Source organism: Muscardinus avellanarius (genome assembly GCF_963383645.1).
Source record: "Muscardinus avellanarius genome assembly, chromosome: 5".
Classification (NCBI taxonomy): domain Eukaryota; kingdom Metazoa; phylum Chordata; class Mammalia; order Rodentia; family Gliridae; genus Muscardinus; species Muscardinus avellanarius.
The window spans coordinates 18990602-19009096 of record NC_137790.1 but is presented as its reverse complement, the minus strand read 5'-3'; the positions used below and the strand labels follow the sequence as shown (position 1 = coordinate 19009096).

Genomic DNA, 18495 nt, shown 5'->3' with positions numbered 1-18495 from the left:
TCTGGAGATTGGGCAGATAGATAACTTAGGGACTTCAACTGATGAATAATAACAGGGCAATAAAGGAATAATGTTATGGCAGCACACAGAGGGGCATTTATAGAGATTGAGAGCAAGAAAAGGCTTTTCGAAATGTGGTGTTGAGGTCTTTCAAAGGATAGCAATGAATTGTCCCCATTCATCTCATATTCCATATTGGACTCTTCTCATCTTCAGAAGCCAGTGGGCAGTAGCTAAAAGAAGTCAAGCACATCTGGTTTTAAATGCCAGCTAATTACACAGTTGCTTTGTGAAATTCAGTAACTTGCTTAACTCAGAGTCTCAACATCCCCATCTAGACAGATAGAAATGATAATACTTGGGCCATAAGTGCTATTTTGAAGAATAAACTAATATATCGTAAGCATCTGGGATGGAGAAAACATTAAAAAAATAGTAGCTCCCTCCACTCTAATAATCCCTGCCATCACCAAACACATGTTCTCTTATAATAAAATGTGACTTGAGTCTAATTAAGGTAGCTCCTGAGAGCTGGAATACATGGCCAGATATAAGTTGATCTGCATTGGGCACAGAGTAAATAAAGATAGGTCATTACATAATTGCTTTGCTATGATGCCATATGCAATTCAGGATGAACTGAAATCTACATTTTATGTAATGTAAAACACAAAAAGAAAATAAAAACATTCATTCCCACCTCCATGGGAAATGTATTCGGGTGAACAGTGAAGAACAAATCAGAGGGTGGAATGGCATCCAGACATCAAACAGGAAAAATCACAAGGTATTCCTGAATGTCCGCTGGGCTGTTTTGTTTCTTATATTTCTCTTCAGAGCATTTCATTCATTGCCTCACACTTTTCCTACCAGCAGCCTAGGTTTTTTTCTTCCAAGTGTGAATATGATACTCTGTGTTCTCCACTTAGCTTCAGATTGATACAGTCCACCAAGGAAGACTCACAGAATTTGGTTTATAGCCTATCAACATCCTCTCATTCAATATATTTAAAACAAAATGCATTCCCTTGAGCCCGGCGTGGTGGCACATGCTTATAATACCAGCATTTGAGAGGCTGAGACCAGAGGATCGTGGTTTGTGGACAGCCTCAGCTACTTAGTGAGGCCCTCTGCAACTCAGTGAGACCCGGTTTCAAAATAAAGAATAAAAAATAGGGCAGGGGGTGTAGCTCGGAGGTTGAATGCCCCTGGGTTCCATCCCCAGACCCGCAAAAATAAATAAATAAATAAATAAATAAATAAATAAATAAATATGCATTCCTTTCTTTGAACTTTCCTGAATAATCGCCATTAGTTCCCAGCATATCACCCACTCAAAACAGAAACTTCAGAAATTGTGTGAATTTAGCTGGGCGTGGTGACGCACACTTGTAATCCCTGTGCTTGGGAGGCTGAAACAGGAGGATCGCATAGGTTTGAAGCCAACCTCAGCTACTTAGGCTCTCAGCAACTTAGTGAGACCCTGTTTCCAAATAAAATATAATATAGGTCTGGGAGTATAGCCCGGAGGTCTCTGGGCTCCATCCCCAGTACCACAAAAAAAAAAAAAAAAAGAAAAAGAAAAATACAGAAATTGTGTGAATTTGCTCTTCTTATTTATCCCCAACCCTAGCCCCATATTTCCTGTGTATACAAGTCCTAATCTCATCTAGCATTTCATCCTGTAGCATGAGACATTGTCAAATACCACCAAGAGGAGCCACATAAAATTTTAGATCCCACCCCAATCTGTCTGCTAAACAGGTGCCCAGGTGACTCCATTGCAATCACCATCAAGTTTTCCCCTTTCTTTCTTCCCTTTTTAATTACAAAGATTTTTGAACATATAAAATTGCAAACATAGATGCTCCACCACTAACAATAGGGTAAAAATGTCCTGTTAGACCCATAGGAAAGTGGAAATAGTATAAAGTGAAAATACCTTTTATGCACCTAACCTTCAGAACATGAAAGCTTAAAGAAGCCTGCCTTACACATGCTCAAAACATTTCCATTAGCTTGGAGTTGGACAAACCTCATCTAACTCCAAATGTATTTTATAATAAAGTGCTGAATATCTCATGTACACACACAGATGGGAGTTTTGTAGACATGACAGGAGGTGAGAAGACAAAATAAAATATCGAAGCGCGCTGGTAATATGGTACTCTGCGGGTATCTGTAGTTTCTGCTTGCTTCCTGGGAAAGTTTTGTATCACATATCTGTATCACATATCATCAGCTTGCAAAAAGATAAAAATTTGAAGTACTACAACATGTGCATGTGCAAGTGTGTGTGTGTGTGTGTGTGTGTGTGTGTGTGTATGCTTGTGTGTATGCTTGTGTGTTTGTATGTGTGTTACTGGGGATTGAACCCGGGGTCATTCTACCACTAAGCTACATCCCAGCCCTTTTGATTTTGAGGTAGGATCTCCGTAAGTTACCCAGGCTGCCACCAACTCGCAATCCTCCTGCCTCAGTCTCCTGAGACATGGGATAATAGTTGTGTATCACCATACCTGGCATAAAGTACTATCTCTGCTGAATGCATATTGCATTCACACTATTGTAAAGTCAAAAAATTGTCAGTAGAAGTTTGTAAGTGAGGGATCGTATAAATACTCATCTAACCCCCACCCAGATTTATTAATAACATAATATTTTCTTCGAATGTTTAATTTTTAAGTAATAATACATTGTAAGAGTTGAAGGCTGCTGCTGTCTTCTGCTTCTTCTGATGGTGATCAACTTGTTTTAGTTTACCTGAGACTGACCCTATCACAGCTCTAAAAGTCCTGCACCCCTGGAACCCTCTCAGCCCTGAGCAGTTTAAAACTCATCTGTACCTGTCTCTCTCTCATGTATTTATACATTTGCCATGTGCACGATTTCATAAATATTACATAATTATTTTACATACTTACCTTTACATAAAATACATATTGCCTATTCTCATTCCGTTAACTTACTTTCACTCGGCATTACAGGGTTTTGAGATTTACTATAACGATACACATAATGAGCACTGAGTTATTTTAATTTCTGAACTTTATTCTGTGGAAAAAACTAAACTCTAATTTATTTACCTACAGTCTTCTGATAGCTATATAGGTTGCTGTCAATATTGTGTGTGTGTGTGTGTGTGTCTGTGTGTGTGTGTGTGTGTGTGTGTGTGTGTGTTACTAGAGATTTAACCCAGGGGCATTTTACCCTTGAGCTACACCCTAGCTCGATTTTTATTCTTTATTTTGAAACAGGATCTCACTAAGTTGTGGAGGGCTTCACTAAGTAGCTGAAGCTGGCCACAAACCTGTGATTCTCCTGTCTCAGCCTCCCATGCATTGGTATTACAAGTGTATACCACCAAACCCAGCGATATTTTGTTATTTTAAATAATCAGTCAATATCACAAATGTCTCCTTGTGTATGTTTGGGAATTTTCTAGAGAATATATCTTGAAGATGCACTGTTAAGTCCTAAAGTATGCCCATCTTTAGCTGTACAAGATGGGGTCAAATTGCTCTCTGAGTGGTTTGAAGAATTTCTCTCTCCTGCTGGCAAGGTGGGAACCCTTCTTTATGTCCATATTGCTTGTTACCATCAGACTTGGAGTGCTGCCAGACTAAGAGATGTGAGAAGTATTTCATTGTGTTAAATTGCTTTTCCTGGTTGAGCTGCCGGGCGGACCCTTTCCATATTTTATGGCCTTTTGGGTTTTTGCCCTATTACCTGTTTGGTGCACATAAATTTTCCATTTTCCTATTGAGGAATGCTAATATTGTTTGTGAATCTTATGAACACAAGTATCTTCTCCAAGTGGTAGATTTTCCTTACGCTTTTATCTAGGAATTCTGTTGTCCTGTATACTTAACATTGTGTGAAAAATGGAGATACAATTTATGAAGCTTAAAACTCACCACTTTAAAGTGTAAAGCCAAGTGATTTTAGTACATCTCTTCTTTCTTTTAATTTAAAAAAATGTTTTTTGGTGGTACTGGAGTTCCTGGAAGCCCTTCTACCTCCAGGCTACACTCCCAGACCTATTTTTTTATTTTTATTTGGAAACAGGGTCTCTTAAGCCAGCACGGCTGGCTTCAAACCTACGCGATCCTCTTGTCTCCGCCTCCCAAGCGCTGGGATTACAAGCATGTGCCACCATGTCCTGCTTCTCTTCTTTTATTTTAATCTTAAAAGCACTAAATGTTTTTTCTTTTTCTTTTGGTGCTGGGGATTGGATCTAGGATTCTACCTTTGAGCTACACCCCCAGCACTATTTTATTTTTTATGTTCAAACCATGTCTCACTAAGCACAGAGAGCCTCACTAAATTTCTGAGGCTTGCTTCAAAACTATGATCCTCTTGTCTCTGCCTCCCAAGTACTAGGTTTACAAGTGTGCACTTCCAAGTAGATTTTAAGAAACACAATGACAGGTTTGAATCATGACTATATTTCTCAGTAGCTGGTATAGAGCACTGAACATCTCTGTGTATATTTGCAGAAAAAAATTCTTGAAAAGATGTTCTAGAAACCACATTTATTCCTTTTTAAAATACATAATATTTCTGATAGTTAAGCTAAATTACAAAGGTCATTAGGATAAAATATAAATTTGACTGGCCGGGCATGGTGGCGCACGCTTGTAATCCCCATGCTTGGGAGGCAGAGACATGAGGATTATGCAGGTTTGAAGCCAGCCTCGCTGGTTTAAGAGACCCTGTTTCCAAATAAAATATAAAATAGGTCTGGGAGTGTAGCCCGGAGGTAGAAGGGGTCCGTCCCCAGTACCACCAAGAAAAAAAAAGTGTATATATATATATATATATATATATGTGTGTGTGTGTGTGTGTGTGTGTGTGTGTGTGTGTATGTGTGTGTGTGTTTGACTGAGGAAAGTTTCAGAAATATACATATTTATATTTAGTAAAATAATTTATAAGATGTAATTCTATGTCTTCTGAGAACCAGACCTTCTTATATCAAATATTATTGTTACATTTTAAATCAAGCTCACATTTTTAACATTATATTAGCCAGCCTGCCTGCCTGCCTTCCTTCCTTCCTTCCTTTTCTTGTGTGTGTTTGGTCCTGGAGATTGAATCCAGGAGCATTCTACCTTTGGGCTACATACCAGCCCTTTTTATTTTTTGTTTTGAAACTCATTCTCTTTAAATTGCTGAGGTATCTCTTTAAGTTGATATGGCTGGTCTAGAACCCATAATCTTCCTGTCTCAGCCTCCCATGAACTGGAATTACAGGTATGTGCCACCAGGCCTGGCTTATTAGCTATATTTATTTGTGTCATTAGTAAAACAAAAATTAGACTCCCAGAAATTTTATAATTTACTCAGTAAGTAATTTTCAGAGTATTTTTCCATTGTCCAGGACTAAAATTATTTCAATTGATTTATTTTTTTTAAAGTCAAGCGCTCCTTTATTTTCATTTTTCAGGAGTGAATTCACATATCTCATTTTCTCCCTCAATATTTCTTAAATGATGTCTTTAATCAGTACTCAGAGGCCTTTCCACTGCCTTGTTTCTGACAGTGTTTGAATGCTCTCATGTGCCTGAGTGCATTCAACTACTTAATGATCAGAGGACCTCAAGTGCCATTTCAAAATATGAAGTCTTTATCTTTTAACTCAGTGTTGCTTTCATGCATAGCGTGGCTCTAAAAATCACAGTTGTGATATTTATTAGCTGTCTTTGCAAAACCGCGGGTAATACATCTTTCACATTTCATTGAGAAGAAAAGAAACTTCATCCCACCAGGATCTCTATTATTAGTTCTTCCTCTTGATTTTTTCCCCTGTGGGGACTTTTATGTTGGCCAGATGGTGCTCCGAAGAGTCCTTAGACAGATCAGCATTTTACAGTGGCAAACTGGAAAGGCGAAAATCTCTTTTCCAGTTATGGAATGAAATCTTCTATCTCTTCGTCTAGCTGTCTCCGAACAGTCAATATTTAGCCCATATCTCATACCGTACAGCTATTCTCTGAGCGTCGTGGCATTCTTCATTTCCAGTTGAAGTCCTGTTTTGATTTTGTTCCACTGGATAACAGTAATTAGCCACTCAATTTCACCCGTATTCCCTCGCATTCTACCAATTTTCAAGAGTGCTCTAGAAACTACATCATTACATTGGGCCCACTCTCTAGGGAATGTCAATTCAATTTCAGCAGCGGCAAATATGTAAATATCTCTTTCCATATTCATCACGGAGTATTTCATCTTCGGGGAAGAAGAGCTACTGAATGAAATGTCTTACGAGCAATCTGGTGGCAAATTGTTTTTATTTTCTCTCAGATTAGCCCAAATTCTCACTTTTAAGCATATTGAGGCTTCTACTGTTCAGCTAGTTTCCCTCATAGTAAAAAATGTCTTAAATGGAGAAATAATGACATAGCACATATTCTATCATAAAATGTCCCCAATAATGTAATATCTTTAGGTATGTACTCTGATTCTCTCACGTATGGAATAAATAAAAACAATCTTCGTTGGCAAAGGTCTTCTCACCTTTGCCTGTTGTCTTAGAATGTCTAAGAATTTGTCCTATTTATATAAAACCAATAGTTTAGTTTTTACCAGAAAACTACTGAATTATTTTTACTTTAGTTTTGGTAGGCATGGCCAAAGAAAGTGTGTTGGTAAGAGTCTTTTATCTGACTCAGTTATCCCTATGCTAAAATCATAGTTTATTCTTCCCCTTCTAGCTACACTGAACAGGGGTATTTCTAAACTGATCATTTCCTTTCTTATATCTCTGCCTTTGTATGCAGGAGTCTCTCTGTCTGGAATACACTTCCTTTTTTTTTTTTACTGTGCATTTATGTAAATATCTATGCTTCCTTCAAAATTCTGTTTCAATGCTCTTTGTGAAGCTTTTTGTAAATACCTAATTCAACACACACACACACACACACACACACACACACACACAATTATCTTTCTCCATTTAACAAGTCATAGACTACCTCATCAAATTAGAATTATATGCCTGCACTCTCTTCTCTTATTAGATTTTGAGGCCTTAGAAATTGGGACATATTGTTGATTCATCTTTGAATCCCAGGACCTGGCCCAGCTCCAGCACAGTGGGCATCTATGCACATTTATAAATAACTAATTGATTGAATTATAGATGTCAGTGTAAAAATTATTCTTCAATTCTGGATGATAATGGGATTCTTCTACATGGAAGTCAGAACCTGCAACCATAATGATGAAAAGTATATATACTATTTTTATATTTAATTTCAGAAATTTTTCGATAGACACAAGCAACTCTTAAAATTCGTAGCTGAAATAAGAATGCATTTATTTGCCAAAAATAACTCATACTTAGTAGAAAAAAAATATCTGAAAGGAATGGGAAAGCTGCGTAAAACGAGATTCTGAACTAAAGAAGAATGGAAAGGCAGTTCCTGTGATTCCTCTAAAAATGAAACTTAATGATTTACTTGCAAAAGAGGAAGGGCAGTTGAAATAAAGTTAAGGGCTAGATCACGTGGACCTAATTTTACAACTTAGGAACAGCTCAGAACGCCCCAAATTATATTCTCTACTCCTTTTTAGCTCATTTTTCACTGAGCCAATGTTATTTTTACTTTGAAGAAAAACCATAATATAACCCAAAATATAAAAGTAATCATTTAAAATACATAACATTTTATTTTAGTTATTGCTTTTTACTTTATTAGTCTTCAGATAACCATAGAAATTTAACTTTCTGTTTTAAGATTATGAAAATTATTTTACCAAGAATGTGCCCAGATGTCTGCAAGAGGAGAATACTTTATGGGTTCCAAAACAGGAATATTTGAAAACATGTGCATAAAATAACACTTGTAAGCATTCTTAGGATGAATTATTTTCTACCAACTGTACCTCACCCACCCTCTACAACTTAAAACACACACACACACACACACACACACACACACACACACACACACACACAGGCTTTGGGTGGAGTTAAGAACTCTTTCAAATGCTCAACAATAACTGGAAATCCTGAATATGCATTCTTCTTTATCCATCGGGAAAACACTTTAAAGTCTTTTTTTTTCTCTCTTGGCTAAGAATTGTTTAGTAGGAGATTCAGTCAATGGTTTCTATTTTGAACAGAAAGTGTGGTTTTGGCTGCCTAAAATATAATGACATCTGTGTTTCTTTTCCTCCCCAAAATGTAATTATTTTCCCCCAAACATAAAAAGTACATGGTTCTAATAAGCCATATATATTATCTTATAAATATAGATATATAAATACATATAACATGACATCTACATATAACATATATATAACTAATGATATATGTATATCAGTTACATTGATAAATATCATATAAATAATTCATTGACATATATATATACATATACCAATGCAACTAATGATTTACTTTAATTAAATTGTGAAATCAGCGATCTAGAACATGTGTCATAAAAGTGTGAATTTGATTGTAAATGAAATTGAAAAAGCACATTTGTAAGTTTAATTTTTAAAAATATTCTGGTTAATAAGTAATTATTTGCTCTTTCCCTATTTGCTAGAGTGGAAAGAACAGCAAGGTGGAAAATAGGGGCACAATGCACACCACAATGTAGTTAGTGGACAGAGAAATGGGTCAGGATAGAGAGGATCAAATTGTCTCAGATTCACTCTGACTCCCATGTTCCCCAATGTGTATCGCCTGCTGATTGCACCCACACATTTACCTGGAACAGTACCATCTAACATGTGGAAATCATTTAGAGATACATTTCCAGTTTATTAATAAAGTTTTTAAATTATTTCAAACATTGTGATGATTCACAATTGTAAACATCATCATTATATATTTACATATCAGCTGATAGTTCTTGAGTATGAGAAGTGGACTTACTCTCCTTTCTACCAAACCTTCCATGAGAGAACATTCAAATGCTTAACTTGGATTTTATTTGCATTTTAAAGATCGCTTATATTCCATGTAGCATTTTAAATTTCAGCCTGATATTTCTTTAATAGCTATGATAGTCTTCAATAGTATGCCAAAATATGATATTTGAGGGGCCATATTCAGAATTACATGATTTCCAGTAGCAGCTCCAGTGCTGATTCTAGGTTTCTGTGATGCCAAGTTTTCTATTCCTGGGAAATGGAGGATATGTTACAAGCTGTTTCAATTGATTCATTCCTAAAATAGCTGGACAATGACTTATCAAATAACATTTCCTGTTTCCACTTGGTGCTTCAGAAGGTACAAGTTAAACAAAACTTTTTGGGAAGACTATCATAGCAAGATAGCTCCCAGATAATCCTAATCGTCACTGGAAAAACAAAATCAGAATATTATAGAGGCTAGACTGCTGCTATCTGAAAACCATGGAGGAATTTTGACTCAGGAAACTTTTAAATTCCTACTTCTTTGCTTTTTATTTCTCAACTGAATATATATTCAGCAATTGACAGCTGCACACTTTACTAGACATTCAGTTCTAAAGGCAGAATCCCCTTTGCTCAAAAGCAGTTCTAAAAAGTTCTTAATTTGTTTTGGGAAAGTTCTTAGTTCACTTGACATAAACTATTTCCATACTATGTATGAGTAGTTTATTATTTTACATTTTATTCCTATCTTTCATTGGCTTGTAAACTTCTTTCCTGAAGTTGCTTTATGTGTATTATGTAAAGAACTGATATTTTGTATTGCAACCACTTTTATTCATAATGTCTCTTTCCTCCTGATTTCTAATGGAAGAGTTAGACAAACTCATGTGTACATGGAAAAATCAACAGGCCATAATTAAATAATAAACATTAACCAACAAACCCATCACAGCAGACAAAACATATCATTGACAATATTAGAAAAATATCGACAGTGTTATGTCTACTTATAATACTACTGGGGTACACAGAACTAAGCAATAAGACAATACTTTCAACTCTTTCCTAATAAAGCTAATTTACATTAACTTGTACATTTTGTCAAATAATACAATGATACGAGTATAATATTTCCAGTAAAGATTTTGTTTTAGTAAGAAATCTTAGCTTCTCTTGCCCATATCTGCAACTTAGTATTTCTTGGAAACATAACTGGAAAACATCAATATTGCCAAATTTGACCAAGACTCACGAGAGAATATTTCCAATGTAGGCATAGTAGGAGCAACAGTAGGGCGTGGTCCCATCACAGCAGTAGGATCTGCAGTCTTTGCCACACTGAGCCAGGCAATCATCTACAAAATAAAATCCGTGGAAGCAGTTAACAGTCGTGAAACCAAACTTCAGGAAAAAACATTCTATTCATATCCTGACAGGTCAATAACCATTCTTTAGTACATTTAGATCTTCATTTTCATAGTCAGAATTAGAAAACATCTAGCCGAGCATCGTGGCACACACTTGTAATCCCTGCTCTTGGGAGGCTGAGACAGGAGGATCGCACAGGTTTGAAGCCAGCCTCAGCTTCTTAGTGGGGCTCTCAGCAACTTAGTGAGACCCTGTTTCCAAATAAAATGTAAAGTAGGGCTGGAAGTGTAGCCTAGAGGCCCTAGGTTCCACCACCAGTATCACCAAAAAAAAAAAAAAAAAAAAAAAATTAGAAAATATCTGTAAGGGTCTAAACTAGCCTTTCTTCCCAGTTACACTCTAGGCTGGCAAAGGGGAAAGGCCATTCTTGAGTCTCCTGCATGAAGCACAGTAATTGGTGGTTATCACTGGCTGCATGAGACAATTAAGGGAAGAAAGAATGAATGAGTCAACCAATTCACCTTCCAATCTGTCAATAGGGTTCTTATAATAGTTTGGAAATGATGAAGCTGTCTGATGTTAGGGTGTTATATTCTCAATTAACCTCAATTAATGAAAACCATTAGGAAATGGGTAATACCAGTGACGAATTAAAGCTAATGCATATTTGCCATGACAATACGTTATATGCTTTTCATTTTACATCATTTTTTGCCTTCATAATTACAGTTTGTATACATATGGCAACACAAATGATCTTGCTGTCAGTATGGTAAACTTGGAAGATCATTGAGTTGGTTATGGAAAAATGCACTTATCTAATTAAGGTGTGAACAATTAATGTTTTCATTAATGTCATATTGAAAAATCAAAAAGCTATTAAATACTACAGAGTGAAGGGGAAAGGGTATTTTCTGATTATGAAAATATATTGAAGTCAACAAAAATAAAATTTTTCTGTTAAAATAAAATTTGATAGGTTTAACAACAAAAAAAAACCTATACCAAAAATGTTGAATAAAAACTTACTCTAGCATTTAAAATTTTTTTATTCCACCTAAATAATTTGTGTTTAACAAGCTCAGGTAATCACTGAGTCATAATCAGTAGTAGAAGTTATGATGGCTTTGTGAGTTTGGGGTAATGATAAGGAAAATATTAAGTAGAACCTGATAATTTAAGCTATAGGTTTAAGAACTACAGAAATAACTTATTTTCAACTCAATCCCTTAAGGAAATAGTGACTATTATCTAAATTATATAAGGCTTTTGTTTTCCTATCAAAGTTACAATACTAAGAGTACACAACATTATATTTGTATAAACATGTCTGTGTATTGATTTACCAAGAAAATAAAATTTAGTGTGTTTTTAAATCTCCTCTTGGCTGACGTGATTCTTTATAAAGGGATATATTTAAAAGGTAGTAAACTAAGCATTAATGTGAAACATCATTACAATGCACCAATAAAAATATATTTTTCAAAAAGGAGCAAGGTTCATCTGCCTTATCAGTAATGCATGACTTGTAGAATGAGTGATAAAGTTCATATTTTCTTCCTCTTACTTTTATTTCTACATTTTAGGTGAATAAATGTGAAGTTTAAGAATTTTGGTAGCTACTTAAATCCACTCTGAAGTTTTGAAGAAATACAATCAAATTATAATCCAGGTGGGAAGCTAATGCTTGAGAGTTAAGTGCTTTGTTCAAAGAATGTCACATTTTAAAAGATTCTTAATTTATGGTTTTTTCAATGAGTTCTCTACAGCTTTCAGTTTTAGTGTTGTTCAATTTATTCAGATATTTACACTGCTAAATTATCTATAGCACTAACCAGGGATGTGTAGCTTCATGTTCTTAAAAGCTAATAAGATCTTGAGACCTACTGGCCCATTATTCTATCAGAGTAAGACAATCGATGTGTAAGTACTTTCACAGGTGCTTTTTGAATGATGTCCAGAACAGCCTATTAAACTTTCCATGAATATCAAAGATTCACTTACTACTAATGCACTCCAATTACTACTATCATAAGAACATGGTGTTATGAAAATATTTTGAGCCAGCATTACAGGAAACCAAGCCCAGAATTGCGTAGCCAAGAAACTGGATTCTACCTGCGGTAAACATCTAGTTCATGTCACACACTGTCCATGATTTTTTTTTTTTTTTTTTGCATTTTCCAGTACTTTTCTCTACTTCTCAGAATTGAACTACCAGAAAAGGGCAAATTTAATAGTATACACTCACAATCATGACCTTTCCAAACGGAGGTTTCAATTATACCCCAAAATATATTTTGCTATTATGTTGCTTTTTCTGGCTTATTGGAGAATAATTTATGAAGACCAAAGTGTAGATTGTGCAGGGTCATTTTCTTGCTTGTGAAATAGTGGAACATTCCAATTACCCGTTGGAAGATAAATAATATTATTTTTTAATATCTGACTTAATATTCCTGAACAGAAGCCAGCTCTAATTTTCTTCAATAGGTTTTTAATTCATGTCATGACATGGAAAAAGTTTCCCCAATGCAGAGCCACATTCTACTTTAAGGAATGTGTTATGCAGGAAAAGCAGATCTGGCTTACAGCACTTGCTTGTAAATGACTTTTGCAAACTATAGCTAAGGATAAGAAAGGAAGGAAAGGGAGGGGACAGAAGGCACTAGCTGAGGCCCGGAAGGCAAAACCTTGGCCAAATCCTGTCTTTGTAGCCTGCAGTTGGAGAGGAACCATAATATAAACACTATATTGGGTCTCTTTCCAATATTGAGTCCACAATAAAGCATGACACTCCAGGTGGAGAGACCTTACTCTTATTGGCTAGAGCAAATGGAGTGTGAATTTTTAAAATATTTTTATTGGTGCATTGTAGTCTCACCTCATAATGTGGTTCAGCGTGATTGTGACATTCATGAACACAGTACTTAGGGCGCTCCCCACGGCTCCCACACCACTCCTTGCCCATTCATGGTATTCCCAAAAGGTAGACAATGTCCATGGAGATGCCTCCCTTGTTAATTCTCCTCCCCGAGGCTACCTCCCTGGCTCTATTGGGGTTTCTCCTCTATTATGTAAAGTCTGGAATGTGAATTTGATACGTAGGATTTGGGAAATAATAATTCATATTTAAGGACAGTACATCTACTTAGGTTTGTGTACCATAGGACTCTCATCCCACTTACCAGAATGTCTGAACTATTTTATTTCTGTAATGTTCTGGCATTAACCCCAACTGACTCTTCCAATTAAATTTCTTAGTTCCAAGCAAACTGAATTATCCATCATTGCATATACTCATCTCATGATGATTTTTGTTCATACTACATCCTACCATACCCTATCTCTGTTTGTCCAGGACTTCCCTACTCTTCAAAGATCTTGTTCCCCCAAGTGCTCTTCAATTCAATTTTCCTGAGCAAATGTTTACTGATCTCCTTTCTGGGACAGAAATTTTACTCATCTCTGAGTTTTTTTTTTTTTTGTTTGTTTGTTTTTTTTGTTTTCTGTACTGGCGATGGAACCCAGGAACATTCTACCTCTGAGCTATACCCCCAGTCTTATTTTTTATTCTTTATTTTTAAACAGGTTCTCACTGAGTTGCAAAGCACTTCACTTAGTAGCTGAGGCTGTCTGCGAACCGAGATTCTCCTGTCTCAGCTTTCCAAACGCTGGGATCACAACACACAACACCCGGCTCTCTGAGGCTATTTTGTGGATCAACAGACACTGTCTTCAAGAAACTGACAAGTTAGCAATAAGGTTCCCTTCTTTGAAAACCTGCAGGCCATGATAATATCTCTCCTAGGACACAACATTTTACACATTAAAGTTATTTATAGGCACACCTTATCTCTCAGAGAAAACTCAGAGCATGGTCTCTGCTTATTCTCTAGTGAATATGGACAGCTTAAAAAGGCCTTGGAAATAAAAGGCTCAGGAATTACCACTGAAGGACTTACTTGCTAAACCTTTATGAAAGACACCAAGTCATTCAGATACTGGCTTGCAGTGACTTGGTAGTTTACTAGGTAGGGATTTGGAGAGAATCAGACGAAGTGGAAGCCATCCATAGGAACCAACTTTCCTGCTGCCTAGCTGTGCCGGTTTCCTGAGTCCTGGGGGTTTATGTCCCCAGCACTGAGAGAACAGGAAGAAGGACAGGGAAACAAGGTCGAATTTACAGGGAATAAAATAGATACAAGAACAAGAAAAATGGTAGTGTAGTAGAGTGCTTGGGTAAGGGCAAGCGAGGATATTAAGCGTTTCATTTTTCTCTTGTTTTATTTTTATTTTCTTTTGAGAAGTAGAGGAAGCAGGGTCACCATTGTTTCAAAAGAACTACTAGAAAGCTTTTCATATAAATCTTCTAACATTAATGCAATTGATACTTAGTTTCACAAATGTGGAAAACCTTACATGATGAAAGTGAAAGAAATGTTGCGTGAGAATAAAATATAGATTCTCCCCATTAAATAGGAGGTACTTTCCCTGATTTTATGAATTTCTGTATTAGAAATGTAGCTCTTTCCCAACAATAAAATATCTTTAAAATGATAGCTTTTAGATAACTACTAATTTATATTAGTATTATATTTAAGTTTATATAATGTATAATATCTAATAATATAATATATAATTAGTATTATATGTTATATATTATATTTAAATAGAACAAACTTTTCTCTTAGCAGTTAGGCTGACTCCTTACTGGCAAGGATGGATGAGAAATTCAGTTCTCTTCATGCCCAGGAAACAGAGTAGAAGCCCATCTTCATTTCAGTTGAGGTATCTTTGTATCAAAAGGCAAATCACAATGCTATTCATACACTTAGCCTGGCAGGGTGATAGGAAATTAGAGACATGAAAACTTTCCCAAAGAACTCGGCTTTTAGCTGGCACAGTTCTGTGGCTAGATGCAATGACCCCCTGAATGGCCAGTGGAGGACCACTTAGGGCTCTTTATCAATCGCCAGACAAAAAAACCCATGTCACTTCCTTAATATTAGTAATTCTCACTAAGACTAATTGGAAGGAGGGAGAAGAGAGGCCCTTCACAAACAAGTGTTGAACTACATAAAATAAATAAAATAAATAAATAAATAAATAAATAAATAGACTACACTCAGGTTGAATTTGTGCCTCTGGAAACCTTTTAACTCAGTCTATCCAAATGACCACCCTCCGTACTTGTGAATCCTTTCAGGAACTAAAGCAAAGACCTGTGGCTTTTTGTTTCTAAAAGGGGAAGGAAATCTGGAATATTCAGAAAGTGGGAGGTGGGTGTGAGGATATGAGTATCCATACTGTAGCAAAGCGGAAAATTCACCATATTTTTATTTTTATTTTAAACCTTCTGCAGTACCTCTAGGCTTCAGGTGCTTTTTTCTTTTCTTTTTTCTGGGTCTGGAGATGGAACCCAGAAGCATTTGACCTCCAAGCTACACCCCCTGCCCTATTTTGTATTCTTTATTTTGAAACAGGGTCTCACTAAGTTGCAGAGGGCCTTACTAAGTAGCTGAGGCTGTCCGCGAACTGCGACCCTCCTGTCTCAGTCTACTGAATGCTGGGATTACAAGCCTGTGCCACCATGCCCGGCTTTTTAAAAGTGCTTTCCTGCTACCCGGAGTGCCTGCTTTCAGCCCCTAAGTTCCTCCTGAGTTCTGCTCAGTTCTGCTACCTAGAATAAAATGCCCTAAAATGCAGAGCTGGGTTTTCCAAGTTGCTTTGCAAAGTAAAAGAAAATTGGGTGGGGGGAACAAACAGGAAAAGTTGAAGGAAAGAACAAAATAAAATGCCCCAGAGGATGAGATGAGGGTTCAAACTCTGCCTCCGGGGACCGCACAATCTCTGCCCTCTTATTCTGTCCTGCCCAGCCCAGCCCGCGCTGGCCCAGACAGTGACCCGAATGCAGCCCCAAGCCCCCTGCCCCTCTCCCGCCGCCCTGTCACTGACCTGTGTAGACAAAGAGCAGGACCAACTTCGGAAGCAAGACCCCTGGGCGCCGGGGTAGCCTAGGCGCATCCATCCACGCGGGTGGCCCAAGCTTGCACGCCAGGACAGACGGACAGACTGGGCAGAGCTGGAGCGAAGGCAGAGCGGGCGCGGCGCGGAGGGATGGGGAGGATGGCGGGCGGTCAGAGGGAGCGGGCGGCGCTCTCGGGAGCCGGGGACCTGGCCATGGCCCAGGTGCCCGCGGTGCCGGCGGGGCTCGGCGGAGTCGGGTACAGCGGAGCGCCGGCCCCTTTGTCTGTCCTCGCCGCGCTCGGGCACGCGGAGGCGGCAGCTCCGGGTCCTCGGCCACCCAGGCTCACATTTCATCTCCGCCGGTGGCACCCGGGGCAGGGGGCGGGGTGGCGCGACTCCTCCCCACGAGGATGCACCTCCTTCCACAGAGTGGCCGGGACGGAGCTTTGCCCTCCAGGAACTTTTCCCTGGCCCTCTCTCTACCTTGGCTGTGGCTATGGGGTGTAATCCGCGCCCTTTTGCCCCATTCTCCTTGGCTGCAATTTTCCCCCCCTTTCTGAGCAATGGATGACAAGCGTTGCTTTTTTTTTTTTTTTTTTTTTTAATCTTTAAACAAATGGAGAGAATTTTCAGGGTTGAAGCTAATTGGACAAAAAAGAATCACAGTGAAGGAAGCTCAGGAGAATTGATAGTACAGAATTGGACTATCTAGGTGTCTAGGGTGTCTCTGCTGGCAGCTGATAAAATGTTTGTATTTATTAAATAGTTGACGCATTTCCAGTAAAAACAGGGAAAACAAAACAAGGATGGACACTGCCACCGATCATTGTTTGATGCTGTTCTGGAGTTACTGGACTATGCAATTAGATAAGAGAAAGAAAAAATATTTTCATAAAAATGGGAAGCAAAATGATTAGCGACTGAGATGCTTGTAAATGTGGAAAATCAAAAGGAATTAAATCTAAAGCTCAATGAATTATATTGGGACTATGTATCCATGGAGCCTTATCTTCTTCCTTCAAAATCAATTCCATTTAAATTAAATGTTTCCACTTAAAAGTGTAATTATAAAAATATTAGATAAAGGAATGAGAAAATATTAATATAATTATGTAACAGGAAAAGCTTTTCTAAGCAATACAAAAACTCAGAAATCATAAAAGAAAATATTGGCCAATTTGATTAAACATGAATTAAAATTTCTATATATAACGTGTTAAGCATTTAAATGGTAAGAATATTTGTAATGAATTGGACAAATAGGCCTAATCTTGTACTATTTAAGGAGCTAAAACATCAATAAGAAAAACAACAATAAATGAAAGACTGAACAAAGTTATTAATAGACATTTTCTTAAATATGCGTGTAAGATCCTTATTTCTAAAAGAAAAATAGAAATCCAATGGACTGAGACTTCATTTTTCATATATAAAATCAACAAACCAAAATACAATAACTTTTAAGGAGAGCGATGAGGACATATATGTCAAAATTTTAAGTGTATGTGCACTTTTGTCAGTTCTCCAAGAGTTTTCCCCCATAAACATAGGCTATAAGACTGTAAGAGGAGGGGAGGCCATTTCATCTTCAAATAAAGGTACCCTAGGCTCCCTACTATATTTTATGCCTTGATAAAAATCTCACTATCCACCTGGTCCAAAAGAAGACTTATCAATTACTCCTTTACTCTCATTCCCAACATCCAATCTATAGCCAAGTTACAGGGATTGTATACCTGAGGCAAAGAAAAATATCAAGCCATTTAAGGATATGTGGTTGTTTAAAGAAAGGACTTGAAGGCTAAAGAAAGAAAAAATATGTGTGCATATATATATAGCATATATATTTACTTCATATATAAAATACACACACACACACACACACACACACACACACACCTTAGAGGGCATAAAAGAGTTTCTAGAAATTAAAATGTTTGAGTGTGTGTGTGTGTGTGTGTGTGTGTGTGTGTGTGTGTTACTGTGGATTGAATCCAAGGGTATTCTACTTCTAAGCTATACCTTGAGCCCTGCTTTAGTTTTTATCTAGTCCATGGACTTACTAAGTTGCTGAAGTTCTCACTAAGTTACTGAGGTTGTCCTGGAACCTGTGTTCGGCCTTGAGCCTGTGGTTGGCCGAAAGCTAATGTCGCACCCTCTAAAGTACTGGAATTACAGGTATGCACCACTATGCCCAGCTTGATGTTTTTATATTTTAATAGAGAATGTATTTCATAACATAGAGAAAACAATACAAATAAATAGAAACCAGAAAAGAAAACATAA

At 37.2% G+C, this 18495-nt stretch overlaps 1 protein-coding gene across 1 annotated transcript in view; it reads right to left on the bottom strand.

Moving 5' to 3' along the window:
* The window catches only part of CYYR1 (cysteine and tyrosine rich 1), a gene marked incomplete at both ends in the record, with an annotated part of 110729 nt that extends 94459 nt beyond the window's left edge, over positions 1–16270 (bottom strand). Inside the window, 2 exons of the mRNA XM_080696351.1 lie at positions 10124–10226; positions 16198–16270. Coding sequence (XP_080552477.1) covers positions 10124–10226; positions 16198–16270 — 176 coding nt within the window. The remainder of the gene's footprint in view (positions 1–10123; positions 10227–16197) is intronic.
* Between the last annotated feature and the right edge of the window lie 2225 nt (positions 16271–18495).